The following is a 15,841-nucleotide window of genomic DNA, read 5'->3' as shown; positions in this document are numbered from 1 at the left end:
AAACATGCCTTATGTTAAGGGGTGCCCTCCTATTCTTCGATTCCTTTGATAACGCTTTTAGGCTTTCAAGAGGTCAGCGAGGTAAATAGGAAAAGAAACAGCTTGGCTCCTCTGTAGCAGCCGTGGTGTTGGTATCTGTTGGTACTTCTGTTTTGTCCTTCAGTGTTAAGGTGGCCAACATGAAAATGGATAAGAAAGAAGATTTCTTACAGTGCTTTGGCATATGCTTTTAGTATTTCCCTTCCTGTTTCGTATGCAAATGTGTTGCCTTTAATACCTGCTCTCTGTTAGCTGTTGTTGTAGTTTGGTTTTTCATTTCTTCCGTTTCATTTCTTCCAGCCCTCAGTATTTATAACAAGATCTGCTACACTTGCTTTTCCCAAACTTGTACTGGAATGACTTTGACCCTTTCTGGGGAACTGAGATGAAATCATTACAAAGGTTAGCAACTGCTCAAATCTTGGTCAGAGGTGTGCTTGCACTGAAACACGGCCTGCTGAGCTTTCCTGGGGAACTGGGATCTGTCATGTAGCAGGCACAAAAAGGTGTTTGTTAGCACTTTAAGTGTGTCCTTCCGCTGCTTAAGGCAAGTTTCTATTCAGGGTGACTATTCAGGGCTATAAATTAGGGCTCCATTTGGGTTTTCTTGTCGTCTTTCAGTGTCTTTTCTCCAGGGCCATCATCAACGTACTTGTACAGCAGTGCTGTTGAGATCTGAGGTTAGCATCTAAGACCTCGCTGTTGATGAAAGGGAAACCTTGTTCCCTCCCAGCACTGTGCTTGGGATCTGTACACCTTAGAGTTGCCAGTGGGAAGAGCCAAGCCTGGGGGTGGCTTCCTGATGGCACAGTTCAGCTGTCACTGCCAAGGTGTGGTGCAGAGCTGTTGGACATCTCAGAGCACTGTGGGGAAACACCCGTTTGTTTATATATGTTGAGATAAGAGGATTACATCCTTTTCCTTTCTGGGGTCAAGTGGAGAGCTTCCTCAAGAGTAAAAAGAGATGCGGGCTATGCAGTCTGTCTTCCCGGGAGATGACAGCGAAGTAAGGTATTACCAAGGAGCTTACTCAGTGTTATAATAAGTCTGGTTTGTGCCCTTGTCCTTGTCCTGCTGACGCGTGCCACCCCTAAGGCAGGGAAGTCTCCTGATTTACTGCATTTATGCCACATCCCAGCAGTTTTAGGGCTATAAAAACCCCAATGTACTGCAAATACACGTCACAGGAAATAGTTCTGCAGCTGCGTTAGACCATTGATTGTTTCCCTGCTGTCACTTACTTTTATTTAGATCCAAAAAGAAGTGTTTTTCCAAGATTAATATTAAAGCAATACTGAAAATATGCTTTCTAATCAAGAGGTAAGCTCCCAGCTTAAATTTGTTGGTTCTGTATCTGTTGATGGCATGGCTCTCACTTGGAAACTTAAACTGTAGAGTAACTGCAGCCCTCTGACAAAATGCAGGCCAGGTAAGACTTCAGTTTTTCTAGAGACTGCATCCAGCCTATTAAGCATCGCTGAAAACACCACCTGCTTAAACAGTCTGTTTTTTCACCTGGGAAGGCTGAAATCTGACTGGTAAAAAAATATATGTGTAGATGAACTTTTCATTGGTTATAGCTGCCACCTCTTGACCCAGCACTTTCAGGAAGGGTTGCAAGGCGCTGTGTTGTCCAGGAGCAAAAACAATGCAGGAGTTACAAACCAAAGCCACACGTTCAGCTGCCCTTGAAGCCTTCCTTCACTTTCCTGCCAGAAGGAAGGGCTGGGATGACAAGGAGCCCTTGTTTGTTCCCAGTCTGTGTCCATGAACGTACCCAGCCCTGAGGTACGCCCAGGAGAGATCTCAGCTTGCACTTCTTCTTCCAGACCTCTCAGCTCCCCACCTCTGCTGTGGGGACAGTTGCTCTGCCTCAAGGCAGCCTTTCCAGGTGTCATCTTTCTAAGGCAAGGTTTTGGATGCCTGTCTCTATCTCCAGGCAGTTTCTGCATTGCTTTCTTTACCATCTTTTGGGCTGTTTAATTAACAGAGAGCAATACTTACAAGATCAAGCTGCCAAAAAAGCAAACAAACAAACAAACAAAAAACACCTTATGTCATTCTCATATTAAAAAACAGCAATAACTGTCAGCATTTTGGTGACAGACAATTATAATTAAGCTGAGTGGGCAGTGGGATGCTAGTGGTCATTGAAAGCTTTGAGGTTGGTAGCTCTGCCATGATTTTTTCCTTCATTCTTTCCCGTGGTAATTTTTCCCCTTTGGTGTTATCCCAGTGCTAAAAGCAGCAGGTGGTAGCCTCCTCACATCCCCAGCTCTGACAGCACACGGGCTGACCTCTCACAATTCCAATTTGCCTAATTTTTAGCACCAAGATACCTGCTGGGAGACTGTAGATGCTCGAACAGGAGTAAGGAATCTGATCCGATGTATGCACGTACCTGTTTTCTGGCATCTGTAGATGTGCCCAGTTGGATGGAGATGCTCCAGAGAGCCCACCGAGTTCTCCCGCTGGATGGCAGTGTGCACCCTGCCTGAGCTTGTCTGCAGCAGGCTGTGTGCAGGAGAGTCCAATCCCTGGGCTGGGATTTGCAGCGACTCCAAAAAAGTGGGACACGGTGAGGCTGCAAGAAGGGAAGGGGCAGCCCTAAATTATTTAGGGGAAAAAAAAAAAAAAAAAAAAAAAAAAAGAAGCAAAAGGATTCGGGGTTACACAGGTCTGACATACACGACAAAGACATATTTTGCATGATTTCTGACCACGTAGGCATAGCTACTCATAAGCTCACATGATAAAATAAACTGAATATAAACATATAAATTGCATACTGTCTCCAGCTGCTGCGAGTCACCTAAAAGAGGCAGGGAAACAGATAAGTAGGCAAAGTCTGATGCAGAAATACTGCATTTAGTTCCATAGGTGTGCAGTCTCCTTCTGAAACACCTGGGTTTCAGTCTTTCACAGGTGAAGATGATACCTTACACTTGGAGCACGGTGTGGACCGTTCTGATGGAGTTCAGGAGCTTTGTTACAACCACAACTTCTCACTGACTTGTTAAAGAGCCAAGTTTCTAAGCACTCAGGTGCATACCCACATTGTTATTTCAGCTGGCAGTGGTAGCAAATGAGGAGGGCTCTGGGGTGAGGGCACATACAAGGCCACACGGGGTTTAATAAGCAACACCTATGGGGTTTAGTATGGGTCTTGCACTTTAAGCACCTCTCTCAAATTTTTGAGAGAAAAACTGGGGGCACCACAGCTCAAGGAAACACTGCCCTTCATGGGATGTTTTTAGCATCCAGTGCTGAACTGAAAACGAGATGTTGTTCGTGCTGTAACTAAAGTCACCAGGGATGAAACTCACCCTTGTTATTACACCAATTAAATCAATTTCAATTGCAGATGAATTTGCTCTGTCATGTCCAGTTAAAAAACAATGTAAAATACAATTGCACAGTAAAGAAAATAAAAGTTCTATATTAATTGAGATTTCTCGATGCCATCCTATTCCTTTAAGTGCAAGAGTGCTCTCTCAAGGTTAGCCAGGCCAATGTACTTACATGCAGGAGACAGTGATGCAGAAGCTGTCCAGTTTTATAATACACGCATTAAAGTTTGGCTGCTGGGACAGCTGCTAATGGAAATATTCTTGGCCCCAGCTTCCTTTTGATAAATTAATATGGTGTTCATAAAAAAAGTAAATGGATAGAAATACTCAAATTCACTGGAAGAAAATGCAACTTCTACCCAAATACAAAGAAAATGCAGGATATGCTTTGCCATATACATAACATTAGGATTTTAAAAGGAAATGGAGCTATAATGGTGTTGTGCATTGGTACCTCAGCTCTAATTTCTTGCTGTACTCAGTACAGGATGCAGACCCTCACCTGCAAAAGCTCCCAAGGCCCAGTTCTGCAGTCCCTGCTTTCCAGAGAAAGGGCTACAGGGGCAGTTCCTGAGCTCACAGCAGCTTTCATGGTGTTTCCTGTTAATTATTATTATTTCACATTTACCAGCATTTCCCAAGCTATATTCATTTTAAAAATTTGGGGAAAAATACACATACAATTATTGTATATTTATTTTATCTGTTACTGAACTCGGCTTAAATTTTTCGGATTCTGTAACAGAATAAAGGCCTTAAAAAAAATCAGTATAAACAAAGTTGGCCTTGAGGGAAGAAATTCATTACACAAACATAAATACATAAAGATAGGATATTTGCTTGACGCAGAATTAATAAAAATGCAATCCAAAACACACAAGAAACCTCCCAAAACAGAAAAAGCACGTGAGTCCTGCAGCAGGGTGGTACATGAGCACGTTCCCCACAGGCTCCTGGTACTTGCGCTCACCCTTCCTTTCTTCTTTAGCAGACAGAAAAGGAAATGAATCCATTGAGAGAGCTTCCCAGTGAGGGTATCACTGACATGATAGTCTTAGATGTGCTGGATCAGGACTTTCCTGATAAAGAAAATGCTTAGAAAATTCCTAAGCAGCCCTATCACATCCTATCACAGCCATCGCTTTCTGAGGTTTTCCTTTTTCTGCTCCACCTGAAAGTGCAAGTTCAGTAGCTTTTAGCTCGTTACGTGCCAGTTCCCCACGACACCAGGCATCACAGGAGCATCTCAACATCTTTTGCTGTGTCAAGCCTGAACACTTGCCCGCCTCTTTTCTCAGTTAAGTGGAGTTAAGTACCATACTCCAGGCACATATTTTCACAGAATCACAGAATCACAGAATTTCTAGGTTGGAAGAGACCTCAAAATCATCGAGTCCAACCTCTGACTTAACACTAACAGTCCCCACTAAACCATATCCCTAAGCTCTACATCTAAACGTCTTTTAAAGACTTCCAGGGATGAAAGCCTTTCTTTCTTTTATTTCTCTCATCTCTATCAGCAGTGAGGCTGGAAGGAATTCCATCTCTTCCTGGAGCTGGGATTAACAAATCATAAAGCTCTCTCAGTGCCTGTTGTGTATCAGACAAAGCCAAAACTCTGTGTAGTCAAAACTCTTGAGACGCGAGGTAAAACCTGTATTTGGTATACATGTTTACGTACAGGTTCTGTGTATTTTGTATGAGAAATGGCCTTCCAAAAGCAAACCAATCACTTATTTTTATTCAGATGTAAAATACGTACAGTGATGTGCAAGGGTAGTGAAAACAAAATACTCTTTAGGTTTTGTGTGTTTTTTTTTTCTTTTTTTTTTTTTTTTTTTTTTAATTGGGAGTTGCATGGCGTGACTTGCAAAGCAAAGCTGAACTGGTTGAGTTTATATAAAGTCCCTTTCATGCCTTATTGTTCACTACCAGCTGCAGAAGAGCTTCCCTCATGTGAAGGCTGAGCCCTGCCACCGCTGTGCCGTTACACATAGCTTTGCTCAGCTCTGCCAGGTTTGTTGTTGCGCCCTTCTCCCAGCCATCGGGGCAGCCACGCACGGCACCGAGTGCTGAGCTCGGGGCGCTGCAGTGCTGGGAAAGCCGTGCTTCGGGCTCAGGGGTCAGCAAGCTGTCTGGGCTGGATCGAGCATCACCTCCATGGTTATTGCTTCGTGCTTCTCGTCGTCATCGCTAGAGCCAGGAGCAGAACCGCTCTGTAATGTATCTGTCATTTGCCTCTTTGCCTTTGGGATCAAACCCAGGGTTTCTTGTGGTTCCTTGAGAAATATTTTGTCTACTGAAACCCAGCTTGCAAAACTTTGCTGTATGAAAGAATAAACGGACAGGTGACCAGCTGTGGCTCGTAGCACTGCTTTATCTGTTAGATTTCATGCCTTGCTGTGGATCCCTGTGGGTCTTTTGTGGTCCTTGCTGGTGTGATACTGGCCCAGGCCCCCGCTGCACATCTAGGAGAGGCATTGCCACTGCGAGGTGGTGCTGTAGCTCTTCTGGACACATCCAAAAAGCCTCTGACCTTCTGTGTGTGTGATGTTTCTTCTCCATAAGGTTTAGGGAGGAAGAGCATTGACATGCAGACACATCCCAGCACAGCAAGGAAAGGGCTGGGAGCTGAGAAGGGGTTCTGGGTCCCACAGGCTAGGCTCAGCTGCCTGCTTTCCTTCACCCCTCCGATGCTCAAACAGGCACTCAATGGCAATCGGGATCAAGTTAAGCAGTGGGAATGAGTTCACACAACTGTAGTGACGATTCACTTGTAAAATACTCTGAAATCCTCAATGAACTGCCACCAAACTATCCTTTTAATCCCTTCAGGACTATCTGTAAGACTAATCAAATTCCACATCCTGCCTGTTACCCGAATGCCAGCAGGAAATGAAGCCTGCAGCTGTGTGTCACCGACTAACTGATCCCTGCTACTTCTACAAGACATCTGTGTCTGCACAACAGACAAAGGCCACTGTTCAGACAGCTTTCAGTGGGAACACCCTGGGAGCTGGTTACAAATAGTGAAGAAAGAGAGAATGAGTCTCAGGTAGCTAGAACAGCTCTGTTCAAGCATGCTGACAATGGGATGATGCAGTCAACTTCTGGAATTTAGATAAAGAACAGGGAAGAGAGCTGCAGAATGGCTGGGTGGCTGTCACTCCCAGGGGCTGGCTTTCAAAATGGGCCTGAATTTGCAGCAGCACGACCTGTACCCGTGGGCTCAGCCTGGAAAACACATAGTAGGCAGACAATAGTTAGGAATTACCTAAAAATCTTAAACTAAAGTTTTCATTCGTTCCTACAAGCACAAGAAAGCAGACGTCCTGAGCAGTCCCACGCCTTAGATGCTACAGCTTCAAGGGAGCGTGGAGCTGCTTCGGTGCAGAGAAGGGACTTCTTGTCAGCAGTGTACAACCAATTTCCTCTCGGTGTTACAAAAAGGAGTTCTGTTTCCATCAGCAGAGACGTGCTTTATTTCCAGGGCTGGTGAAGCAACATGCTAAGAAGTGAATGTAGACCGAGGTGTGGTGGTTGTGTCCTGGCTTGCACTGGTTCTTCCCATGTAAATTCAGGGGGATTCCTGGTTCACACCAGGGAGAACAGAAAGAGCAGAGCTGGTAACACAGTGGAACATCACAAAGAGACTGAAAAAAATCCACTGGAGGATCGAGCACCTGATTCAGATCTCACCTATATGGGTTCAAATCACCTGTGGCTCCATTAGAGTCCATAGGTGCAAGCTCCCCATAACTGAAAATACCAGGTCCAAAATACCCAGACCTCTTCTTACGTTTTAGATAAAACTTTAGATACTGTTTCGGTAGGGTCAAATACTCAGCAAGGAAGCTCATAGGCACATTTTGCTATATTCTGCCACATTCATCTCATGATTTAGTATGAATAATCAAGAAATTTGATATCCTAGTTATTAGCACCACTCTCTTAAGGGACAAAAACACAGAAGGCATTCAGGTATTGCAATAATCAGTAATACAAAATGCAGGGGAGAGATGTTTTACAACTGCTCATTCCTTGGTTTATGCTCAATTCAATGAAGATACTCTACTTTTTAATGCATAATATATGTGGTGATGCCTGAGCATGATCAGAACTCTTTTAAAATCTATTCATAGTGTTTAAATGAAACAGGAGATCCTTTTACGATCATAAATACTCATAAATACTAATTAACTATGTTTTTATATTTCAGCAGAGATACGGATTGCCTAAAAATATGGGAATCGTTAAAATATGCGTTCATTTACAAGAATCCCTGTAACACTACCGCAGAAGATTATCAGCCTTTAATGGAGTTGGCAAGTCATCCCATACCCTGCAACAAGGTAAGGACATGGCTCTGGGCAGGCTACACAAGGGGGATTGCTGTGAAACAACATAGCTGCCCAGTGCTCTGAGCAATGGATCTTTTCTGTAGTAACTGGGGATGTTTGTAGGTTGACAAGACTGATATTTTTGCCAGAGTCATCCTGGTTAGGCTACAGAGCTTAATCCCTCTTCCCTGGGCATGCAGATCTCTGTAAGGAGCACACAACCCTGCTGGTAGAGGGACGCTGCTTCCAAAAATCTGCTCTTCCATCTATAGTTCAGAAGCACACAACAAATTGCATGTATATGCTATGTGAACTACTCAGAACTTTTCTTTCAAAATATTTTCAAGGTTGAGCACATCCATTTCCATGAAAAATAACTACCCCAAAAATTTTGGAAATGGTAGCAAGGACTGCAGAAAGAAGAACTGACCCGCTAATGGGAACTTGCAGCATTTCAGTAAAAAACTAAAACTCCGTCACTAACATGAAAACTTCTTTTGTCCAGGAAAATGTCCTGACCAGCTCTAGTATAAGTATCACTTATTGCTCATTGTACCTTATTTCACAGTCACTGTTTTGGAGCAAGACAAACGACCTCGCGCATCGTTACACAAAATCCAGTCACGGTTTCCTAACCTTGGAGGACACCTTGCTGGGTTATATGTTTGATGGTGTTTCATGGTGTGGAGACGCTTCGGCCCCAGGTAACAAGTCCTATTTTTTGCAAACCTAATATGAGTACTAGAATTCTAGATTATTCTTTTCTCTTGTATATCTAGACTTAGACACAGTCCCTTTTCACATTGTCTTTTCTTATAATTTATTTTAAAAGCTTTTTTTTTTTTTTAATTTTTATTTTAAAATTCAGTAGGACAAACTGCAAAATAAGAATCCCATTCAAAGGGGTTCTGGCCATAGGCTAGTCACAGTGATTGGGTAGTATGGAGGGACCCTGGGTTTCTGCTGCCCACACGATTCCTGGTTCAGTGCTTAAGGCTAGCAAGTTCTAAACTGGGCTGGAATTACAGGAAAAGGTGGGCAAATTTTAATTTTTCAACACGATCAGAAAGTATTTGCCAAGAGCCGACCTGTTTGTCATGTGTAGAAATTCTTTTCCTTGCTCAGATTTCTGAGAATTATTTGCATACTGGGCCTCCAGCTGTCTCACTGAGACATGTCTGAGTAAAGAGGAAGACCTTCGAACACATGCAAATTCTCTTTCCTTCTAGAGCCATTTCCTCATGTAGCCATCTTGCTTTGACTGGGGGTAAGTCTTTCAAAGCTGTATTAATGTCATAACAATACTCACTCTAGTCTTAGCTATTCTATAAATAATTGTACTTTTTCTCAGGAATCAACTACGAATCTTGTCCAAAACGGAGTGAATGTGAGAGCAACCCTGGCTCTGTATTCTGGAAAACAGCTTCCAAGAGGGTAAGATCTAGAATAAACCTCCCCTAGCCTGAGGATGTTGAAAGGCACTAACTTGCTGGCACTGTGAAAAATCTGAGTTTGCAGATTGGACTTAAAAAAGTGGAATACTAAAAGTTCAAAGGGAATTTAGCATTAGGTGCCAGAAAGTGTAGGTTTGGAAATCTGTATTTCCAAAGTCCCATATTTTATATAAGTTGGACCAAAGTTGTCATCAGAGCTTGGGCATTCTTATTGTGGACAGAGGCTGTATGCCAGTGTCTGGAACAATGCGTGGCAGACAGCTGGAGCTTTACAAGTAAGACTTACGGTAATAATGCTAACCCTCTCAATTAAATCACAGGGCCCAAACTGCTAAAATACAATATCTTAGAGCTTGGTAGTGTTGAGAGCAGCTCCCAGATTGGCACAGGAGTTTGCCAAGTGACCAAGAGTCCCCTTGCACTTTCCCAGCATAAGCCTGAAGAGGACATCTTCCCACAGTGTTACCGTCCAAGGTTCCTGTACTGTGCCCATCCGTATGCACGTGCCAGCTCCAGTCACATGCATGAGCCCTTGCTAGTCTGAGTTAAGCAGTTTTCCTGGCTTTGTTGAATCAGCACTTTACAGAGTGCTCATTTCACACCTGCCAGAAAAAAAGAATATTCTCCTGGATCAGTTTAATTTTACATGTCTCAGAAGATTTTAGCCTTGATATGACTATTAATAGCTGACTTTCCAGGTGCAGAACAAGCTCAATGTATTCTTCAGCTCTCATGTACATAAGAAAAAGTCTACTCACTGTAAAATATTGTTTTCTAGGTAAACTAGTGTACTTAAATTTTCCGAGCTCAAAACAGTTTTGATGTACAGTTCCAGAGTCTGGGAGGGAAAAACCACCATACAGAGTCAGGCTTGCTCAACTACAAGCTTTCTACTCTAAATAAATTTAAGATCTACTGAAACTCATACTTATTACATTGGAAAGGTACACATAATTAAACTTTTCTGTAACTCTTGAGAGCTGGGCTTGAGCCACATTGTTTATAAGTAAGAAGAATTGGAGGATTTGATAAGAACAGTCATTCTATATTAAGCTTTTAAAAATTAATTTATTCCACCAATGGATTATGTATCTGGAGTACTGTGGGTTCTTTATGTTGTAACCTAATAGTCTTAAAATATTTGGACACAAGTTTTAAAGAATGAAAGAACAGTGATTAGATGATCCAGTAATTTAAAAATCAAACAAAACTTGGTGATGAGCTTTACTAAAACCACTGTAGGGAAAAATCCCAAGCCGCAAAAGCACACAGAGCGTGAGTCACAAAGCAACAAGTACTTCATGCTTTGCATGTCCTTAAACTTGTGGTTGCTCTGTTCTGGCTCGTCCTCAATGCTTGAGTTAAGGCAGCCTGAGGCTTTCTGCACATTGCTGAGGGAACAAGCAGCCCCGTCAGACAGCTGCAGCTGCCGGTGGTCTGGAAAGCTGCATCCCTCCTTAAAAACTGAAAATCGTGGCAGCAAAGTTGTTATACCGTCCCATGCAAGCTCGGATTGCCAATTTATGCCTGGTTAATGCAGCTTTATGGCAGTATTGCCGTAGTGTTTAGAGGCTTGTGTTTGCATGGACATCTGTAAGAACCTTGGCCAGATCCTCTACTCGTGTCAGTTCATTCTGATGACATTGAAGAAGTTACACTACTCTCTACTAGCTAAGAATTTTGATGTGGCACTGCCTGCAATGCCAGATTGTAATATCCATTTGTTCTGTTTAGTTTGCAGAAGCAGCATGTGGTGTGGTTCAGGTGATGCTTAATGGATCGATAGAAGCCGGAGCTTTCAGAAGCAGCAGGTAGTTACTCGGCATCCACATTTCTCTTGGGCGTGCGTGCTGGTCAGCAGATCTTTGTTAGTAAGTCCTAGTGCAGGTGGGATTTTGGTGAATTTATATAGGGATCTAAGCCATTGGTTGTAGAGCTTATTCACTTAACTCCTTCTATACAATGTCTCTAACCAAAATCCTTCTGAGGGTATATGGGTCAGATCTCCAGTATGATCTTATTGCACAAAGAAGCTTTATTACACTTAATCTGGGTTTGTACACTCATAGAAGTGACACACTTCTAGCTGCTTATGATCTGACTGGGTTTTTCCTCTTCATACTGCTTCCTCGTGTTAGCTGAAGGAAGGGTAGTCTTGAATAATATAGAAAGATGAAGGCTATGCTGGTCAGGACAACAGCCACATTGATTTTCCTTGCACCAAACCAAACCTGTAGCCAATAAAACTAACAGGAGAAAAGACACTGAAGACGAAAAAACTTTAGCTTGTTTCTGTCTACAGACAGTTTCAGAAGATCTCGTGAAAGAAATAAAAATGGGGAGAAAATGGGGAAAACAAAGTAATTAAATAGTTTATGAAAATCCAGTAAAAATACAACATTCTTTCACTGGGGATGACAGCAGCACTAAGTGGTGGTAGTTGGGGAACATACTCTGAACTTCTTACTTAGCTAACTAAGAATGTTTCATGTCCCATTCTTACAGCATTTTTGGAAGTATTGAGGTCTTTAACTTAAATCCAGATAAAGTCTCTGAAATACAGATTTGGCTTATGCATGACATCGGTGGACCCCAAAGGTAAACCACTCTAATACAAAACGACTAAGGGTGAGTGACTGTCTGTCTAACAGTGACACTGTCTTAAACCTGCTCAGAAAAACTGCTTTGCATTCAGTCTCCTAGCTGCTTGCTTTACAGGAAAGAATAAAACTTTTAGTGTTATTTTATTTTGTATTTTCATAGTTACAGCTGGTCGCTTACATCTAAGATACAATTATATTCTTCTTGCTTTAAAACAGTTCCATGACATTTAAATTCCATAACTCCATATTACTCCAAATCCACTGAGCTCTACAGACCGTTATTATAGGTGCAGCACTTAAGGCATGGAGCAGGTTAAATTTACAAGGGTGAACAGCTGGAAGATACCTTTTTTTTTTTTCTACTTTTTTTTTTTCCCCCACAGTAATAGTATAAATATGCTGATCAGGTGACCAGAGCCATTTTGACAAAGTAATTTCAAACACTGGAACAGGTTACCCAGAGAGGTTACAGAGTCTCCGTCTGTGGACATACTCAAAACCCAGCTGGGTCCTGGGCAACTTGTTCTAGCTGACAGTGGTTGCACTAGATGATCTCAAGTCATCCCCTCCAACCTAAATGATTCTGTGATTGTCATTTTTAATAATAAATCTGTAGTTGAAACACTTATCATCGAATTACTGATACCAGAACGATGACATCAAATCACAGCTGAGCCTTTCTGAGTGACCTTTTTCATCCTGTTCAGATTCCTTGCAGAGCTGTCACATTTCAAGCACTGAGCATGAGGTTCAGTGCCTTTGAATGTCTTCATGGTTCTGTGGTTCACATGGATCTAATGCGCTGCTATGGTTTCTCCTGTTAACCCCACATGCCAGAGGCACCAGTTTTGAGAAAATGTTTTCAGGAAGGAGCCTGTGGTGGTCTCAGGAATGAGTATGGACCCCACAGAGCCCCATGCTCAGGCAGTCCCACTCCCAGACAGTGCCAGCTCCAGCATTGCAAGCCCTCCCCTAATATAAGCACTGACACCAGGAGTGTTCCTCTGCCAAACAACCTGATGTGTCTGTCACAGGCACGCGTCTACCATGTGCTCAGCATGCCAGACATATTCTGGTGTCCCATTCTGATGACCCCCTGCACAGAGTTTTGCTGAAGAAAAGTATATGTAATCTGTGCATGAGTTCCCCTGTACATGGCACTTGATCCTTTTTGCCATGATTTCCCAGCATCAGCAAAGCTATCACATTCCTGCTTCTCAACAGCTTCAACAAGCTGGTGCCCTGCCAGCCCTCCTGACACATCCTCCTCCTGTGCCAAGTTCACAACAGTTTCTTTATTGTCAACTTACTTCCAAGGAAGAGGAAGGGTAACTCCAAGAATATTTTATTCCTCTTATCTTCAGATTGTATCTCGTGTTGAATCACTGATAAGATATGCTAAGTCTTGTGAACAAGGAAAAGCTGGCTCTGCTTTCCGCTGATGCCATGTGTTAGGAACAGTCCTTGATTTGTCCCAGTATTGTATTATTGTCCTAATATGTTTGTGTCCCATACTCTGGACCAAGAGATGATTTTTTGCCCAGGGTTAACAAGGCTTTTGCAGTAGCTCTGTCTATCTCTGACATTTGGCAATCCTCTCCCTGCAACTTGAGGGCCCCTAGGGCTATTGCAAGCAAATTAAGATAAAGATCTCCAAGGTATGACATTGCTAGAAGCTTCACGAAACACCATTAGCTGGGCAGAACAGAAATAACCAAATTGGGGTTCCTACAAATGGAAAAGGAGTTGAAACAGACTCTTATCTAAATGGAGTAGCAGTATCCAGCACACTTAGCCAAACAAACAGGAGACCATATCCTGCTTCCTCCCACGTTTTTTGTCTGTTTCCACTGATCTTATGTCCTACTCGGGAAATAGCTTCTGGATTTTGTGATTGGCTTTGTCTCTATTGCACAGAGGACTCGATCCCTTTCTCCTTCCACAGATTTGAATGAGCCTTATGGCACGTTCCTGTGGATGGAGGTCACCAGCACCTCTGGAGCAGTTCCAGAGTACACTGAACTTGTGAATGGTTCTGAATTACTTCCCATAGATAGATAGCTTCCTGAAAAAAACTTTTTGTATAAGTTAAGCAACTGAACGTCAAATAGTTCCTACAGGCAAATGCCCAATGGCAGTCAAAGCACCACACACCAATATGGGCTTCACAGCACATTAGCAAATCAGATTAATATCTGCTTTTTAAGAATCTTATCTGAAATAAAGTGATGTAGCACTGAATTCAGCTGGGCTTCTTGCACACTTGAGGAACACAAGTAACAAAGACTTTTCTCTCCAGTGAGTCATGCTCAGGTCATTCCATACAGAGGTTAAAACACATCTTAGAAGAGAGAAACTTCACGATCACCTGTGAAGACAATTACAGGTAATTCTCATTGGTGTCTGCTTACTAACATAAAACTAATACTGTGTCTCTGTCTCTGCTTGATACCAGTTTCCTGGTTTACAGCAAACTAGAACAGACTCCCCTCTTGCTTCCAGCACACCTCTTCAGTGTGCTGTGTGCTTCTCAGGGCCTTCGACTTGTGCTGCAAAGCTCCTGTTGGCTGCAGCTGGAGCTTGCTCTCTGCCCTGCACTCCAGAAGGTCACTGCTGTTGGGCACGCTCAGCTGCCTTCAGGAAGAAGCAATCCAGCCTCCTTCAACAGATCGTCATCTGACCAGGCTTTTACGTAGGATAATCAAAACCAAGCAGGCAGCTTTCCTCCTGGCTGCATGCAGATAACACACTGTGTCAAGGATGGTCCTTCCTTACTTCCTTTGCTATAGTCGGAGCTTCCTTTCCATCCAGATACTTTGTCAGGGAGAGAGACACAGGACATGATAAGTATTATTAATTAGTATGATTCCCCACTGTCAAGAGATTCCAGGAAGCAGAACAGCCCAAGTTCTGACTTGACTGAAATCCCTGCCTGCTGAGGAGTTACAAAAGCCTGAGGACCTTTATCCTTTTGTGTCAGTTCAGAGACCTTCACACAGAGGAAGAATGTTCTTTAGTGACATTAAAAAAGCAGCCAGGGTTCAGTTTTACTCATAAAGCTCTATAATCTTATCTTATCTGCTAAGAACAGCTTTTCAGAATGAAAAAGTCATACTTCGATAAGAACCCTTCCAAAGTAAACAAACATTTCTATAAATAAGTGAGTTCATGACATTGGTTTTAAATAAGGGAAAGTTTGTCTGTGGAAGAGACATTTGCCCTGTAAATACCTTACATGGTGCTAGGATTTTTCTCTTGAAGGCAGTGATAGATCCCTGCTTAGGTACTGCCGAACCTGGTTAATGGGTTCTTGCACATCGTGAAAAAACTAACACTGGTGTAGTGCGTACTTCTGCGAAATCATGATGCTCATGGACTTGCTTTCTCTTTGGGTAACTGCAGTCTTTAACCAATACTTCCAGGACTTGCAAGCAAATGCAAACTATCTCAGCGTAAGTTCAAAGAAGCTAAGGGACCAGGGAGAAAGAAGAAATATGTAGTAATTTAGATCCCCCATGGCGCAGCACACAAAGAAACCTTCAGCACTTTACGAAGAGTATGTTGCTGAGACTCACAACTTGCTTCTGAAGATAGAATAAGAAGTAGAGCTTTTAGGCAGCACGTAACTAACAGATGCATAAACAACTATGTAGAGCAACATGGACAATTTTTAAATTATTATTTCGCATAGAGAGCAATAATAAAATAAGCAATTTACATGTGCAGTAAAACTCTTCAGGATGGACAGGACAAGTTAGCATAATTCCTCTGAAATCTCTGCAGGCAGAACTGTGTGCATTTGTATCAGCTCAGCATCTGGTATTTCGTGCCACATAGAAATTGATGCTGATAATTACCTCTTGTTTTTGTCGGTGTCAGCGGTGTTTTCCACAAGTAACCCAAAAACCTGGGTCACTGAATGTACTTGTAACAAAACATCTAATCCTAAATAATATTTTTAGCAACAGCTGTACATGGTATCAGCAGGGGCTACCGCAGGGTAAGCAGGATGATGAACTTCCAGCATGGCAGCAACTCTGTAGCCAGTGAAAGAT

The 15,841-nt window shown here is 42.7% G+C and overlaps 1 protein-coding gene and 1 long non-coding RNA gene across 2 annotated transcripts in view; one reads left to right on the top strand and one right to left on the bottom strand.

The window, feature by feature from the left end:
* Nucleotides 1-15,841, top strand: part of BST1 (bone marrow stromal cell antigen 1) — a 54,041-nt gene that overhangs the window by 36,463 nt on the left and 1,737 nt on the right. The window contains exons 11-16 of the mRNA XM_038178314.2: nucleotides 7,609-7,741; nucleotides 8,298-8,433; nucleotides 9,081-9,163; nucleotides 10,918-10,994; nucleotides 11,689-11,781; nucleotides 14,086-14,172. Coding sequence (XP_038034242.2) covers nucleotides 7,609-7,741; nucleotides 8,298-8,433; nucleotides 9,081-9,163; nucleotides 10,918-10,994; nucleotides 11,689-11,781; nucleotides 14,086-14,172 — 609 coding nt within the window. The remainder of the gene's footprint in view (nucleotides 1-7,608; nucleotides 7,742-8,297; nucleotides 8,434-9,080; nucleotides 9,164-10,917; nucleotides 10,995-11,688; nucleotides 11,782-14,085; nucleotides 14,173-15,841) is intronic.
* Nucleotides 341-3,066, bottom strand: LOC110352211 (uncharacterized). The gene is made up of 3 exons (XR_005265356.2): nucleotides 2,978-3,066; nucleotides 2,441-2,646; nucleotides 341-2,052 (listed from the first exon to the last, which is right to left on the bottom strand). It is a non-coding gene; the product is annotated as an uncharacterized lncRNA (long non-coding RNA).

Source organism: Anas platyrhynchos, chromosome 4 (assembly GCF_047663525.1).
Source record: "Anas platyrhynchos isolate ZD024472 breed Pekin duck chromosome 4, IASCAAS_PekinDuck_T2T, whole genome shotgun sequence".
NCBI classification, from domain to species: Eukaryota; Metazoa; Chordata; class Aves; order Anseriformes; family Anatidae; genus Anas; species Anas platyrhynchos.
The sequence above is the reverse complement of the archived record's forward strand: the minus strand, read 5'-3'. Positions and strand labels throughout refer to the sequence as shown.